Genomic DNA, 16,689 nt, shown 5'->3' with positions numbered 1-16,689 from the left:
TTTTTCAAGCAAATGGACATGCTTATTTTTGCAACATGGAGTGCAGGCTCTTTATTTATTTGACGTTGGTCTCGGTGACATTCCAGCCGGCCCAGGGAGGGCTCCCACGTTCATGATTTGCCTTATGAAATGACATATATTTTCCTCCCTCTCTCCCCTTCTCCCTTCCTGCTGACTATTATATCTAAAGCAAACAGTCCCAGCACAATAGTTAGATTGCACTTGAATTTGGTGTTTACTTGACATTTACACACTGGCCATGCTGGACTGTTCACTCCTTCCAGAACAGGGGCTAAGCCAGCAAGCATTGTGCTGGACTTGTGCTCAGGCCTGAGCAACACAAGATCCCAAAACAGTGAGATGCCGCCTTGAGAGTCGCAGCTGAAGCTGCCAGTTTTCACTCTTAGCCTGAATTCAGCGTTTGCTGCGGGGAGGAGGTATCAGAGGGTCCTCAGGCTTCCCAGGAGGCACCCCCCTTCCCCACACAGGGCCGCCTGGGCCTGCTGATACCATTCTTCCTCCCTTTAAATCCAACTCCCATGCTGCCACAGTGTTCACTGTTAACAAATCTCATCTGGTCCCCAGAGTCAAATCCCCTGGGACTGGGTGCAGATTACTAATTTGATTAGCTGAATCTCCAGCTCTTCCCAATTCCTCCTTGTAACGGAGTTAATAATTCCTATCTCGGATTATTGCCGGCATAACACACGCAAAGTACCTGGGGCAGGTTGAAGCCCTTAGAAGGTGCCCTGAGACACTTGATGGGATGAGCACTGGGTGTTATACTATATGTTAGCAAGTTGAATTTAAATAAAATTTTTTAAAAAGGTGCCCTGAAAATGCTATTTCTCATCCTTCTTCCTGAGGTGCATGCTCCCAGCTTCAGAAGGGAAGGGGCTCCAGGAAGGGCAGCTCGTGGGGTTCCCGTGTCGGAGCAGCTTGATGCAGGGAACACTTGTACTTGGCCAGGAGTCAGGACAAGCGTTCGGTGGTTGCAGCTCTGCAGGCATGTGGCATGGACTAGTCACCTCCACTCCCTAGGCTTCTGTTTCTGTGGGTGCAAAGTGGAAGCCGACGACGATGACGCTCTAACACTGTACAGTTTCTACGCTCTCGGAGTGCGAAGGAAGCCCAAGCCAACTGCCAAAAGAGGCTGACGAGCCCCAAAGCTGATATACGTCAATACCAGCGTTTAAAAGGAGTAGGGAAGGAATGAGATCATAACCCTCAGTGCTACTCAGCATGTGAGGAAAACAGTACCTTGATGCTTTGCAGATGGGAATATAAACTGCTGATGGGAATGTACATTTTTTGAGGAACAGCTTGATAATATCTGATGATGTTAACCTAATGAAACAATTTCCATAAGTTGAGCCTAAGGAAATGAGTGAGTATGTCTAAAGGTGCACATAGGAATTTTGTAATAGTGAAAAAGTGGAAACAATCTAAATGTCCGTCACAAGGGATGGATTGATACCAATATTAGGAAAAGTATGAGTGTTTAAAAGTATAAAGTATGTTTATATATTAACATGGATATCTATGGTAATACTATTAAGTGAAAATAAAAGCGAATTTACAAAGCTGTGTGCAAGTGATAACCCATAATTTATTGAAAAATAAATTTTTGTCTTTATATATGTATAACAATTCTGAAAATTTATACACCAAACTGTTAATCACAGTCATAGCTGGATTGGTAGGATGCGGATTTTTTTTTTTTTTTTTTTTTTTTTACTTGAAACACATTTAGGGGCGCCTGGGTGACTCAGTCGGTTTTGCATCAGCCTTTGGTTCAGGTCATGATCCCAAGGTCCTGGGATCGGGCCCTGCATCAGGATCCCTGCTGGCAGGGCGAGAGCCTGCTCCTCCTTCTCCTGCTCCTGCCTGCCATTCTTTCTCTCACTCAAATAAATAAATAAATAAAACCTTTAAATACACACACACACACACACATAGATTTTTTTTTAATAGCAAACATTAACTTTTGAAATCAGAAAAATAAATCTAACTTTAAAAAATAAAATAATAAGAGGTATCTGGCTGTGTCAATCAGTGGAGCCTGCAACTCCTGATCTTGAGGTTGTGAGTTCAAGCTCCATAGGGCCTAGAGTTACCGTTAAACAACAACAACAAAAAAAAGTAAAATAATAAAAGGAGTAAGGGATTTTTGTTTGAGCATGGTGTACTAAACATGTTTTCTGATGCTCCTTCCAAGACCCCATTTAAAATACAGTAAAATAATCGAAAAAGCAAAACCAACCAGGACAGAGGGTGGGAACTGGAAGGCAAGTGGACAAATGGCCACAAATTTAGATCACAGAAAGTGGAAAACAAAGCAGACTGATTTCAAGGTACAGGACCCTTGGAAGGCCCAAGAAGCGGAGACACCAAGTTACCCGGAAAGTTAAGTGCATATGGGAGTGAAAACAGAATTACTGTTTGGGAAAAAAAAATAATAATTATTGCTTGAAAGCCTATGTTAGCAGCAATTGGGAAATCCACTCATCCACCCATCCACCTATCCATCCTTCCATCTATCCAAGCAGTCGGGCCCTAAGATTTCTCCCTAGCCCCATGCAGCTGGGTAACTGCTTTCTCACTCCAAGCTGGGCAGAAGATTAGACGTTTACTCTCCAGAGAACTTGATGTAAGAACTCTGGATTCAGGGAAGCCCCACACAGCTGAGGACAGGAACAAAGATGACTAAGGGGCAGGCTACGTACAGAGTAGTGATGCCACAGGCCTCCTTCCCTGCGTGGGCTCTAAGAACGCTGTCTCACTTAGCTTGCTGCATAACCCTGGACTAGTCACTTAACCATTCTGCGCTCCACTTCTAAAATTGCAAAATGAGGTACAGTTACTAAACACATTTGTACTGAACACCTATGATGTGTCTTATAACTGTACCGTATTCTGAAAATAGAGTAAGTCAGGCTGAGTCCTCGCCGCTTGAAGCCTACATACTAGAGTACCAAGGGCATCAACCAACCTCACAGGGGTGCTGTGAAGGGGACAGGACTTACTGCATATATAGGCCTCAGCCTAGTACTGGCTACAGTGTCTCATCGTTGTGAAGTTAATTATTAATTTGAAAGTCACTACTTAGCTCTGAATCCTGAAGGGAAAACATAGCAGATCCTTCTAGTTTTCTTCCAGGAAAGACGGTGTTAGAATTTTGCCAACATTATCAGCTGGTACGTAATTCTTCAATTATGAACTTGACCTTGAAACCCCCCCTCTGCCCAATCTAGCTCTTGCCTGGCATATGAAAGGTCAACTGTCACTGTCTTTCTAGATTTGACATAGCCCAAAAAGCCCTTTGCAAGTCATGATGTGCACCATTACAAACTGATACAGGGCCACACTTGACAACAGCATCTTTGTGAAGTTTCAGCTGAGGATGTTCCTTAGTGGTTGCATCTGCAGGGATGCCGGGACATTTGGGGGGGAAGAAGATTCTGTGAAGAAGTATTTTAGTCTTCTTTCTTATTTTTAAGTGATCTCTATGCCCAAGGTGGGGCTTGAGCTCTGGCCCATGAGGTCAAGAATCTCTTGCTTCACTGACTGAGCCAGCCTGGCACCCTGGCTTTTTGGTTTTCAAATCCAGACACTGTATCATTTCCCCGTGTTGGGGACTGCAGAACCCATTTCAAGTTTATCAGGGGGAGAATTGTGTCAGGTTTCACTGCCAGAGGGGAGAAGCAAACATTCATGGTACCTTTCATAACCAAATAAAACCTCAGCTTTGGGAGGCAGGTATATTCACAGTCCCATGACACAGATCAGGAAAGTGGAGTGGAGCCGGGTGACATCACTCACTCAAGGTCATGCAGTTAGTAGGAGGCAGTAAGAGGGCCTGGGTGGCAGCCCCAGCCATCTCCCCCAGAGTAGCCACACTCACTACTTTCAGTTCAAGCCCTTTCCTTCCTCTCCCACAACCCTTTGAATTCGGCCAAGACACCCCCTTTCACTGAGTTATAACAAGAAGGCACAGAGAATTCAACTCAGATGGTGACACTGTAAACTGCATCCAGATAGCCCAAAGACCTTGGCCAGTCCTTTAAGAAGCCCAAAGGAGTTGCTATTTGAATGGAAAACCAAGTTTGCTGAATGAAACAGAGAACATTGAAATTCAACAGTTCAGTGTTTCCCATAAACACTTGGCTCTGAGAGCTTTGTTGGGTAAATGTAGCAACCAGAAAAATTCATCAGTTAACTGACAACATAGACTGAATGCAGTCTGAATAGATTACCTTCTTGAATCTCTATTAAAATGCTGGGAATTCCTCTAAGGTTAGGTAACTCTTCTTGGGTTTCCTCTTTCAAAAAAGCTTCTGGTCATCCCTTGATAGACGAGCGTGTGTCTAGATTTGAGTTATCAACTTTGAAAAATGCATTGACCACAATGAGATATTTAGTGCTGCCAGAAATTAATTTTGGCCTTTTTTTTTTTTCCTTTTTTTAACACTGGCACTGGCCATCCTCCTAGCTAGCACTATCCACACCAGACAGTACGTTAAAATTGATTAACAAACACAGTGTTTGTGAAAAAGAGTCAACCGCAGGCACAGGGTAATCAAATGCATTGTTATTATTATTTTTTTAAAAATCATTTCCTTGGCTCAAAGTACATAATGTCAAATTGGCAAAAATAACCTATCCTCTTGTCCGGCCCACAAACGGAGAAGAAAATTAAATACAGAATTGTTTGTTTCTTGTTTGCATTTCTCAGGGTGTGAAGCATTCATTTTTGAACCTCCAAATCCCTAGACTTTCCATAATGCAAATTTTTTTTTTTTTACCTCCATTCTGACTCAAACCAAGGAACCATGTTTTCCTACGGCTGTCCTACTCTAAGACTCTAAGGGACTAAGGCTTTTAAATTAAGAAAATGGAATCTGAGAACATGTCTTAGTTCTTTCCCCTGCTCATTCTCCCCAGGAAAGAGTTTAACGAGCCAGGGGAATTTGGTGAACCAAGTCAAGAAGAAAACTCTAGCCATGGGTTTTTTTCTGTTGATTTGCCTTGTTTGCTAGTTCTTTTACTCTTAGATGCTATTTTTATTTTCAGATGCATATAGTATCAGAAGATTCTTTGGTGCTTATAAAAACAATCATGCTCGACAAAGCTGGTAAACGTCAGACCCTAATCTTTTAAAAGAAATATTACCACCATGTATCCTACTTTTAAAAGATACTACGCTGTACTTAAACAGCCTAAAGAGAGGGGTTTTTGTATCTTCTTAGCGTCTCAGAATAAGACAAAGACTCTGAAAACCTGAATTTAGCTAACTGTTGCCAGTTCAAACAGCTTTAAGATAATCCCATTAAGTTTAGAACTTCTTTTTAAACAGCTTAAAGAAGGTAGAACTTAAAATTTGGGAGCTCAAAATGTCACTTAAGTGATCAAACCTAAAAGTTCCTGAGAAAGATTTTTAAATTTCTGAGAATTGATTTTTAAATGTCTGTGACTCATTTTCTGCTCTAAAAACTTCAATACCCAATGTTTGGGTTTTGAAAGGCAATGGATTTGGCTACAGAAAAGAGTTGACTCTCTCTCCATTTGGTTTTGGTTTGGCTTTTGGTTATTTTTGTTTGTGTTTTCTAGTTTGTTTTATTACAATGCCTTGGCCGGGGCTGTTCTCTCACTGTTTGTCTGTTTTGTGAGGGCAGAGTTATGAGGGACTTTATTTTCTGTCTGCTTCCTAGCACTTTTCAAAGAAAGAAAAGAAGTGGGTGAAGGGAAGAGAGGGTCTGGAAAACAGAGAACCAAGCCAGTGAACTCTGAACCAGAGAAAAACCTTACTGACAAGATAGGGAAGAACAAGGCTTCCAGATGAATCATTTCACCAGGGCAGCTTTGCTTCTTTCCTTCTAAAATGCATACTCACTGGGCATTTGTCCTAAAGATGCCACAGTGGAACAGGAGCCACGAACAAGTAACCAGATCATGGAATCCGCTGGGTAAATAAATGGCAAAGCAGAGTCACCACCCAGCTTTACTGGAGCTCAGAGGGAAGAGGACTAACCCAGTTGGGGACTGGTAGCCCAAGGGATAATAAAAGGGGCTCAGGAGTTTGAGGATGAGGAGAGCCCCCAAGGGGAAAAAAGGCATTTCAGATAGAAAAAGAGCCAATGAAGAAAACACATCGTGTATTCAGACTTGAGAGAACATCCAGTTAAAGTTTAGGGAGGGTGGGGTCAGTCCCTGGAGATGATTCTGCAAAGTTTGTCGAGGGCCATGGTAGGAAGAGTGTGGTACAGGAGGCTAAGGAGTGATTTGTGATAAAAATGGACTAGATCTAGCAGGGAAATTCCAGTGGGACTTTGGGGGAGGTGGTGGAGAAACAGGAGGAGGAAGACAACAGTTTGGAAGGCACCGCAAGAATTAAAAGCCACAAACGAGGAGAGCTTGAACCAAGGCAGCCCAATTTTGTCAAAGGTAGCGGAGTCATTTAGGAATGGAAATGGTTGAGCTCTGGGGATGCCTAAATGCCCAGGGCAAAGAAAATGAGGGAGGAGGGTACCTGAGTGGCTCAGTTGGCTAAGCATCTGCCTTCGGCTCAGGTCATGACCCCAGAGTCCTGGGATCGAGTCCCACATCATGCTCCCTGCTTAGGAGGGAGCCCCAATTTCTCTCTATCAAATAAACAAAATCTTAAAAAAAAATAAAAAGAAAATGAGGGAGGAGTTAAGGAGAATCTAGGTTTCTAGTTTGGGAGGCTGGGGAAGTGATCAAACAACCTAGGAAAAATTAGGATACGACTGGGTGGACTGAAGCTCTTGACAAAAAAAGGGGATTCATGAGCCTCCAATGGAGGGCTGAAAGACCAACTTCCTGCTGAAGTACAGTATTCATTCATTCAACAAACACAGAGCATCCCTATGTACCAGGCAGGCACTGTATAAGGACTGGGAGATGCAGCGGTGGGCAAGCCAATAGCTCCCTTCCTTATGAAGTTTATAGTACCCTGGAGAATACTGGTGACAGTAATCCTATCATGCAGGGAGCATCAGGGGCTGCGTTAAATACTTTACCTGATAATCTCACTTATGATCTCATCAATTTAAGAAGTAGGTACCATGACTATCCCCATTTTACAGAAGAAACAAGCAAAGTGAGGCCAAATAACCTGGCCACCTAAAATCAGCAGAGCCAGAAAACAAACCCAGGCAATTTAGTGCTTAAGCCCACTTTTTTAACCTTTCACACATGACCAAGGTGAAAAAGGATGGAGTTTCCAAGGAATAAAAGTGGAGGCTGAGAAAAGCTTTGCCACCTTCTGAAAAACAAAACAAAAACAAAGCAAAATAAAACAACAACAAAAAACATTAAAAAAAACAAACCACCCCAGCTTTTCCTGAATCTTGAGGCAGTTCTGCAGACAACCCAGGCCAGGGTGCAGCCAGGCTCCCTGGGGAGCTGTTATTTGCCCAGATCTGGTGCATCCTGGATGCAGAGTCCTTCATTTGAAGCATGTTGAGCCTTTTCAATCAATCACACTCCTCCAAGTCTCCACTCCGGTCAGTAACTGACGGCTTCTGTCATCTTCTCCCACCTGATGTAGTTTGTGTTGGAAAAAAAAAAAAATCTTTAAAAACAAAAATCTATTTTATAACTACAAGGACATTAATAATTAACATCCATACCACAAAACTTGTAATATCAGTTTGCTGAAATAAAGTCACCAGTAAGTATGTAATTCTTCTTTAAAGGGTGTCTTCTATTATTATTATTTTAGAGTGCAATTTAGTCATCAAAGGTTTACTCAGCCTCATGTTTATAAATTATACAGGGCAGGGATTTAACTCTTCTGGACCTACCTGTTCTGAAAAGAGGGAGGGTCATAACCCTGTTGTCACACCAGGCACCTGCCTTGAAAGGAGATGATCTGTGAATTTGAAATTCCTTACACTTTTAGAAATCCAGGGCAAATATAGAGATTTCACTTTTTGATGCAATCAGAGGAATAACCAGGTAGTTGCCCTCCACAAAGAGACACTGGCTTTACTCCTCCTGAAGGCTGTTTGGAAACTACATCTTTCTAATTGAATTTCAGAACCTTGTCTTGATTATGTGACATAATAATAGTGTCTTTCCAATTCATCTGTGTAATATTGTTTTTTTTTTTTTTTTATTGTGGTGGTTACTTTTGTTGGAGGGGAAGGGTTATTACTGCTTTAGATAAAGCAGAGCAAAGCAGAAAAAAACCCCTTCATGCACTGGCTAGTTAAGTTAGAAACTCCAAGTCCTGATTTCCATGTTTACATGCCCAGGGTAATGGCTGCTAGTCAAGGGCTCATCCAAGTTCACTGGGGTTTAGGAACCTAGGCCTCCATGGAAAAGTGTGTAAGTTTTCCATGCAATCCTCGAGTTCTGGGATCCCAAGAAATTTTTGCCATCACAAATGAAAGGAGTGTGTGTGTGTGGGGGGGGGGGGGTAGCAGGTGTCTTCCTTTCTTGCTTCCTCCACTTGAAAAGGGCAATGTTTTTAGAGTAACTAGCCTGCTCCTATGGGGTGAGGTCGAACCCTCCAGGCCAGGGGAGGGTCGGCCTTTCCCTGCCAAAGTATTCCCCACCCCCCACCCCACCCCCAGCTGCAGGCCTTGGCCAAAGGATGCAAGTCATCTTCACTCACATCCAAGTCTCCAACTCTCGGGACCTAGAGGGATTCCTGTCGTTGGCAGAGAGAGGGCCGAGCGGATTCACTCGGGATGAGATGCATTCCAAGAATGCTTCCGTGGCCGGCAAGAAGCGGAAAAATCAGGGATAATACATATTCTGGGGAAACCTAACAGGTAGCAGAATCGGGGGCACTCCAACAAACAGGTGACATCGACTTCAAGCAGGAGGCAGCCCTGGGCCCGCGGTGAGGAGGCCCCGCGAGCCTCCGGTGCAAACCCAGCACCTCGCAGGCCTCCGTTGGGGAGGCGACACCGAGCACCACGCTCACGTTTGGGAGATGAAGGAGGAGGAGGAGGAGGAGGAAAAGAAAGGCACTGCTTGCAGAGACGAGGGCGAAAACATTTCCCGACTGGAAAATTACTGATCACGAACTTAGGGGAGCGTGGGGGTGGGGAGGCAAGGCTGCAGGCCCGAGTGAGCTAAGGCTCCCGTTTCCTCTTCTCTTCCCGGCGGGCGGGAACGGCCGCCCGAGCCCGTCGGGCCCCTTTCGGGAAGCGGGGTCCCGCCGCGCGGCTCCACGTCCTGGCACGTGGCCGCTCTCCAGCGAAGCGCCCCTGGGGTGGGGGGGGCGGGCGCTCGGCCCTCGGACCCGCGCCACGGAGCGCGCGCCCCGCAGACCTTTATCTCGCCGCTGCCCCCCTTTATGACTCAGTGTCCCCATCCGTAGAGCGGAAAGAGGGTGCGAGGCGTAGAGCGCTTGAGCTCCGCGGGCTGGAAGGCGTCCGCCGCGGCGCATCGGCCTGGAGCCCGCGCGCCCGCAACCCCGCGTCCCGCCCCGGGCGGCCTCCCTCCGGCTCCCACTGCCGCCGCAGCGCCGGGCGGCCACGGCGAGCCCCGCGGGTCCAGGCCCGGGGCCCGGCAGGGCCGCTGCGCGCGCAGGGGAGGGACGGACGGCCGCGTGAGTCACGCGGATAATCGCGCTTCTCTCCAGCGCGCAGACTGCGCGGCGAGCGCGGCCGGAGCGGGGGTGGGGGCGGGGCGCGGAGGCCGCACCGACCCCTCCGCCCCCGGCGGGCCCCTCGGCCACGGGCTTCGGCCCCGCAGAGCGGGCCGCGGCGACGCACAGCTCCCCGGCAGCCCGCGCCCCGCGCCTCGCGCCCGCGGCCCGCGCCCCGCGCCCGGGCAGCCGCCGCCGCCGCCGCCGCCGCCGCCGGCGTCAGCGCGGCTCCTGCCCGCCAGCTGCCGGGCTGGCGTCACGGCTCGGCCCGGCCCCGCCCGCGCCCCTCCCTCTCCCCCGCCCCCACGTGCGCCGAGTTTGTTTATTTAGCTGCCATGGCAACGCGCGGGGGGGCCGCGGAGGGAGGGGAGAAGAAAGGGAGGGGCGGGGCCTGGCGGCGGGCCGCGGCGCACCGCGGGGAGGAGGCGGGGTAGGGCGGGAGCCGAGAAGTTAAGTAAGGAGCGCGCGGCGGCCGCCGGCAGTTCCCCGGCCCGAGAGAGCGAGCGCGGCTGCGGGCGCGCGGGGAGCAGAGGCGGCGGCGGGCGGCGGCGGCCCCGGGAGCCGCCAAGCGCCCCTCCCCGCCCCTCCGGCCCCCCACCCACCCACCGCCCGCGGCCAGCGCCCATGGCCGCGCGCGCCCCGCTCGGCCCCCCGGACTCCGCGCGCCGCGCCGCCGCCCCGTCCGCAGCCCCGCGCCACCGCGGCCAGTCTCACCTGGCGGCGCCGCCCGCCCGCCAGCCCGGCCGCGGCCCCCGCGCCCACGGCGACCGCCGCGGCCCCCGCGACCGCGACCGCGACCGCGACAGCAGCGGTGGAGGACGCCGCTGAGTCGGAGGGAGCGCAGCGCAGCTCGGCCACGGACCTACTTACGCGCCTCGGCTCATCGTCTGCTTTTACGAGTTTACAACTTTTCTAAGAACTTTTGTGTACAGAGGAACTTTTCAAAAAAAAAGCAAGCAAGCAAGCAAAAGGCATCTCCCGTTTATATTTAATCCAAAGGAGGATCTCGGGCAGTTTGGGGTTTTTGGTTTTGGCTTCGTCTTTTTTTTTTTTTTTCTCCTCTTCGTTGACTTTGGGGTTTGGGTACCCCCACTGCTTCGGACTCCCGAGGACCTTCCGGGCCCCCACATTAATGAGGTAGGTGCGGCGCGGGGCGCAGGGAGGGGCGACGGCCGCGGACCCGGGGGCCGCGCCTGGGCGGCGTCGGAGCGCGGCCCCCTGACCCCCGCCTCTGCGCCCCACCCCGGCCCGCAGGCAGCCACCTGGCGAGTCTGACATGGCTGTCAGCGACGCTCTGCTCCCGTCCTTCTCCACGTTCGCGTCCGGCCCGGCGGGAAGGGAGAAGACCCTGCGTCCAGCAGGTGCCCCGAATAACGTGAGTGTGGCCCCGAAAGGGCAGGAGCGTCCGGGGGGCTTCTGCGGCTGCGGTGGGGACGGGCGGAGCCCCGGGGTCACGGGGAGGCGCCCGGCGCGGGCAAGGAGCGGCCACCGCACGGGCCCGGGCCCCGCCGCGCTCCCGGGGTGGCCTCCGCGCCCTCGGCCCCGCGTACGTGCGTGTGGTCCGGCCGCCGCGGAGCCGCCGGGGGTGCGCCCCGGGCCGGCACACGTCTCCGAGCGCTGGCGGCAGGGCCGGCGCGGGGGCCACCGGCCGGGAGGCGGGTGCGTCCGCGGACGCCGCCCGGGCCCGAGCGAGCCTGGCGCGTGGGCGGGGGCTGCTGGCGGGGGCGCAGGCGGAGCCCCTCGGCCACCCCGGGATCCGGCCGGGAGGACCCGGGCTGCCGAGCCCGAGGCGCCGGCTCACACGCAGTCGGGCGGACACACGCCCACACCCTCCAGGCGGACGCACCGCCTCCCCGCGGGGCCCGGGGCCGGGCCGGGACTGCAGCGCGGGCCCCCGCAGCCGCTCCCCGCCGGCCCGGCCCCGCACCGACGGCCCCTCTCCCGTCCTGTGCCCGCAGCGCTGGCGGGAGGAGCTCTCGCACATGAAGCGACTTCCCCCGGTGCTCCCCGGCCGCCCCTACGACCTGGCGGCGGCGACCGTGGCCCCCGACCTGGAAGGCGGCGGAGTCGGCGCGGCCTGTGGCGGCAGCAACCCCGCTCTGCTACCCCGGAGGGAGACGGAGGAGTTCAACGACCTCCTGGACCTGGACTTCATCCTCTCCAACTCGCTGTCCCACCCGGAGTCCGTGGCCGCCACCGTGTCCTCGTCGGCGTCGGCCTCGTCGTCGTCCTCGCCGTCGAGCAGCGGTGCGGCCAGTGCACCCTCCACCTGCAGCTTCAGCTACCCGATCCGGGCCGGGGGGGACCCGGGCGTGGCGCCGGGCGGCGGCGGTGGCGGCGGCGGCGGCGGCGGCGGCCTCCTCTACAGCCGGGAGCCCGTGCCCCCTCCCACGGCCCCCTTCAACCTGGCGGACATCAACGACGTGAGCCCCTCGGGCGGCTTCGTGGCTGAGCTCCTTCGGCCCGAGTTGGACCCAGTGTACATTCCGCCGCAGCAGCCGCAGCCGCCAGGTGGCGGGCTGATGGGCAAGTTCGTGCTGAAGGCGTCGCTGAGCGCCCCCGGCAGCGAGTACGGCAGCCCGTCGGTCATCAGTGTTAGCAAGGGCAGCCCGGATGGCAGCCACCCGGTGGTCGTGGCGCCCTACAGCGGCGGCCCGCCGCGCATGTGCCCCAAGATCAAGCAGGAGGCGGTCTCGTCGTGCACGGTCGGCCGGCCCCTGGAGGCCCACTTGGGCACCGGACCCCCTCTCAGCAACGGCCACCGGCCGCCAGCGCACGACTTCCCCCTGGGGCGGCAGCTCCCCAGCAGGACTACCCCGACCCTGGGTGCCGAGGAACTGCTGAGCAGCAGGGACTGTCACCCCGCCCTACCACTCCCCCCGGGCTTTCACCCCCACCCCGGGCCCAACTACCCGCCCTTTTTGCCAGACCAGATGCAGCCACAGGTCCCACCGCTCCATTACCAAGGTCAGTCCTGGGGATCCGTATAGCTCGGGGGCTGGGGAGCCCTGCGTCAGCCGGCCCTCCGGGGGCTCAGGGGACGATGCTCACCCCACCTTCTCCACCCCTAGAGCTCATGCCTCCTGGTTCCTGCATGCCGGAGGAGCCGAAACCAAAGAGGGGGAGAAGGTCATGGCCCCGGAAAAGGACAGCCACTCACACTTGTGATTATGCGGGCTGCGGCAAAACCTACACGAAGAGTTCTCATCTCAAGGCACACCTGCGAACCCACACAGGTAGGAGAACAGAAGCTGCCAAAGGGGCGCGGGGGGGGGGGGGGGGTGTCAGTGTGCAGGCCAACTGGGCACTTCTCAGGGGCTCCCTTGGGATGTGGGGTGCAGCCTATCTCCTCCATCTCCTGGATCACAGGACAGAACAGAACAGCAAAGCAAACTGGCGCCTCCTTTTTTGCCCAAGAGCCCTTTGCTTGATGGATGGTATCGGTGCTTGAACCTGCGCAGTTCTGTTAGGCTTTTGAAAGGCAGGGAGATTCCAGGCTGCATTTGGGCCTCTCATACCTGGTTTGAGCGAGCCACTGCCCTTGTTATCAAGAAATGACACTTTGCGCGGGCCCCTGGCTGGCTCAGTCAGTGGAGGGTGCAACTCTTGATCTCGAGGTTGTGGGTTCCGGCCCCAAGTTGGGCATAGAGATTATACTTAAAAAATAAAATCTTAAAAAGAGAAATTCCGTGCTGTGGTACAAAAAGTACGTTAGGTCTTGTTATCAGTTTTTAATTTTTCAAAACAGACTTCGCTGGTTGTTCCCAGATTCGCACTCCTTTTATTTTTCTAAGCTTTCATAAGTAGGTTCTATTTAAATTCCAAGAATTGAATGGTTATGATTGCTAAGATTGTGGTTTAGGATGGTCACTGCGGAGAATTTCCATGTCACCTAAGTGTAGGTACATAAGGTCGTGTAGGTGTAGGATTCATTAAAATACCAGAAATGCTTACGCAGAAAAAAGTCGGTGCTGGTGGCTTCTACCCAGTTGTGGTGGATATAGGAGACTATCTCTTGGTTTGGGTGGAAGAGACAAGTTAGCTCCCAAATTCATTCCCTCCCCTGTGACGCTTGGCCTCCAAAGAGTGAAAATGTTAGCAATATAGAAGTGTAGGTCTCTTCCCCTAAAAAAAAAAAAAAATCAAAAAGAATGCTTTAAGCTTAGTATTCCTATTTATGATCTGAAATTTAATAGGGCCTTGAGGGGGTCCAGAAACATTGCTGGCTTCTTTCAGAGTGGGGTGCTTGGGGAGTTGGTTTGGTATTTGGCCTCCAGTTTTAGCCAATTGTGCATTACTCGACAATGGCTTCAACAGGGGGGGCCGTTCTCTTCCTCTCCCAGGTGAGAAACCCTACCACTGTGATTGGGACGGCTGTGGGTGGAAATTCGCCCGCTCGGACGAACTGACGAGGCACTACCGCAAACACACCGGGCACCGCCCCTTCCAGTGCCAGAAGTGCGACAGGGCCTTCTCCAGGTCGGACCACCTCGCCTTACACATGAAGAGGCACTTTTAAATCCCCAAACAGTGGATGTGACCCACACTGCCAGAAGAGAATTCAGTATTTTTTTTTTGTTTTTGTTTTTACCTTTCACACTGTCTTCCCTCCCACCCTGGGGAGGGGAGGAACCCAGCTAGAAAGCACTACAATCATGGTCAAGTTCCCAACAAGCCAACTTGTGAGTGGATAATCAGGAGACACAGGAAACCAGAAGACAAATCAAAGAAACAGATGGGGTCTGTGACTGGATCTTCTATCATTCCAATTCTAAATCCAACTTGAAATATTCCTGGACTTACAAAACACCAAAGGGGGGTGACTGGAAGGTGTGGATATCAGGGTATAAATTAGATCCATGAGATGGGGGGAGGGAAGACCAGAATTCCCTTGAATTGTGTTTCGATGCAATATAAGCATAAAGATCACCTTGTATTTTCTTTGCCTTCTAAAAGCCATTATTATGATATTAGACGAAGAGGAAGAAATTCAGGTACAGAAAATGTGTTTTAATAACCTAAACGATGGTGCTTGGTGAGTCTTGGTTCTAAAGGTACCAAATGAGGAAGCCAAAGTTCTCAAACTGCTGCATACTTTGACAAGGAAAATCTATTTTTGTCTTCCGATCTACATTTATGACCTAAGTCAGGTAAATACGCCTGGTTTACTTTAACATTTTTTATGCAGACAGTCTGTTAATGCACTGTGGTTTCAGATGTGCAATAATTTGTACAATGGTTTATTCCCAAGTATGCCTTAAGCAGAACAAATGTTTTTTTCTATATAGTTCCTTGCCTTAATAAATATGTAATATAAATTTAAGCAAACTTCTATTTTGTATATTTGTAAACTACAAAGTAAAAAATGAACATTTTGTGGAGTTTGTATTTTGCATACTCAAGGTGAGAATTAAGTTTTAAATAAACCTATAATATTTTATCTGAACATTGTTTTTGTTCTGTTCTTCCCCCTGGAAAAGCATGTCACAGAAAGTTCAGTAAGTACTGTCGAACTTAACGTAAGGCTGGAAGCTGAATATTGGAGATCACAGAGGTAAACCGAACCTGGTTTAGGTTGCTCTTCCCCAAACGTACGTAAAAGTACGCAAAAGCAATTTCCTTACCTGAGTGTGAATCTCCAGGTAGGAACGGCTCAGTTTAATAGAAAAGTAGTCATCAAATACATAGTTCCAGTTTCATATTTTAAGAGATCCCTGTGGTTTCTCTTTAAAAATTAACGAAAATATAAAAATCGTTCTCAGGGGGCCAGCCTTGCACTCAGAACAATTTGAGGAACAAAAGAACCTTCCCACAGCAGAGAACCCTAAGAATGTAGTTCCACAGTGCCCTCCTGAGGATTAAAGGATTCATTTATGCTTTGTGTTTGTGTGTGTGTGTGTGTGTGTGTGTTTTGCAGAGACTAGTTCTAGTCCTAAAGAGGTCAGAACCAGATTTTCTGGCAGAGTATTTTAAAACTTCACCCGTCCTCCGTAGATCCTGCAGATTGAAACGCGTTAATTAGAAATGACTCAGTCACAAAACCTACGCGTAAAGTGAATTTAAGTACATCTTTGGTGTTTTTGTAAGCCTGTAGCGTATTTCCAAAGTTACTCAATTTTAAAATTGTACTGATCCTTTTTTGAGGTGAGCACACAAGAGTGAATTTTGTTTGCTTCAGTTACAAAATGGAAAAAGCACTTGTGACACTTGTTGACCCTTCATGCGTTCGTAATGGTGATGCGGGTGACCAGCATGGTCAAGCAAACAAGCTGACTGGCCTCTTCCTTAGGCTGCTTATTAACTATCTATTATATGTCGTGTCCAGAAGTGTAGGGGCATCTTATAAACAAGAGAATAAATTCAGAAGCGCCTCATGGTGGATCAACTGTTTTTTTTTTTTCCCCTTGGCTTTTAAGAGTCCAGCATGACTGGAAAACATGGCATGTGTCTTAGCTTAAAAGAAAACAGGTGCATTGATAGGATGGAATTTTATGTGGCCAAGAACATATTCAAAGCATATTTAATGACATGGAAAAATGCTCGTGGTATGTTAAGTGGAAAAAGCAGGATCTAGGAGTATAAACAGTATGATTCCAATTGTATAAGTTGGTGTGTGCATTGAAGGAGAGAGGGAAGCAACAGAAACTTTAAGAGGAAGGACTGGAAGGAAATGCCAAAATATTAACCCTGGTTTTCTCCATTTAGATTTTCTACCGTTTCCAAATAAGTATTTAACGTGGGAGAACCGTTTAAGAAGGCAGGTGCAAATATTTAGGCTTTATTTTTAAAAGCAATTAAAGCTATTTAAACAAGAAGCCTGCATTGGAATGCGTTTTTCTTCGTGTTACGTTGTGGTTGTTGCTGTTGTGATCCACCTTTCTCTCGTACGGAGACGTCGGGCACAGGGTTGTGTACAAAAAGTGTTTACTGAATGGCTGATACCATCTTCATGTTGGCCAAGTGCCTATTCCCTCAAAAAGGAGAAACATCTCCAAATAGCAGAACATAATAAGATTCTTCTGATGTCATAGGGAAACATCACTCACATGAATCTTTTCTAGCCC

General features: G+C 50.2%; 1 protein-coding gene and 1 long non-coding RNA gene across 2 annotated transcripts; one reads left to right on the top strand and one right to left on the bottom strand.

Moving 5' to 3' along the window:
• Window positions 1-1,671: 1,671 nt before the first annotated feature.
• On the bottom strand, window positions 1,672-9,260 carry LOC118350301 (uncharacterized). The gene is made up of 3 exons (XR_004803826.2): window positions 8,642-9,260; window positions 7,827-7,878; window positions 1,672-7,561 (listed from the first exon to the last, which is right to left on the bottom strand). It is a non-coding gene; the product is annotated as an uncharacterized LOC118350301 (long non-coding RNA).
• Window positions 9,261-10,391: 1,131 nt separating this feature from the next.
• Window positions 10,392-15,071, top strand: KLF4 (KLF transcription factor 4). The gene is made up of 5 exons (XM_025432729.3): window positions 10,392-10,762; window positions 10,880-11,000; window positions 11,584-12,592; window positions 12,697-12,861; window positions 13,969-15,071. The coding sequence occupies exons 1-5, from the start codon at window positions 10,758-10,760 to the stop codon at window positions 14,142-14,144; spliced, it is 1,476 nt and encodes a 491-aa protein (XP_025288514.1). The 5' UTR covers window positions 10,392-10,757; the 3' UTR covers window positions 14,145-15,071.
• The last annotated feature ends 1,618 nt before the right edge of the window (window positions 15,072-16,689 follow it).

This window comes from Canis lupus, chromosome 11 (assembly GCF_003254725.2).
Source record: "Canis lupus dingo isolate Sandy chromosome 11, ASM325472v2, whole genome shotgun sequence".
Taxonomy (NCBI): Eukaryota; Metazoa; Chordata; class Mammalia; order Carnivora; family Canidae; genus Canis; species Canis lupus.
Note: the sequence above shows the minus strand (reverse complement) of the source record. Positions and strands in the feature narration are given on the sequence as shown.

Bases quoted from the DNA above. Each gene is read 5' to 3' on its own strand.
- KLF4 (XM_025432729.3), top strand. The intron at 11,001-11,583 runs GTGAGTGTGGCC...CTGTGCCCGCAG, and splicing joins CAGCAGGTGCCCCGAATAAC to CGCTGGCGGGAGGAGCTCTC. The intron at 12,593-12,696 runs GTCAGTCCTGGG...CTCCACCCCTAG, and splicing joins CCCACCGCTCCATTACCAAG to AGCTCATGCCTCCTGGTTCC.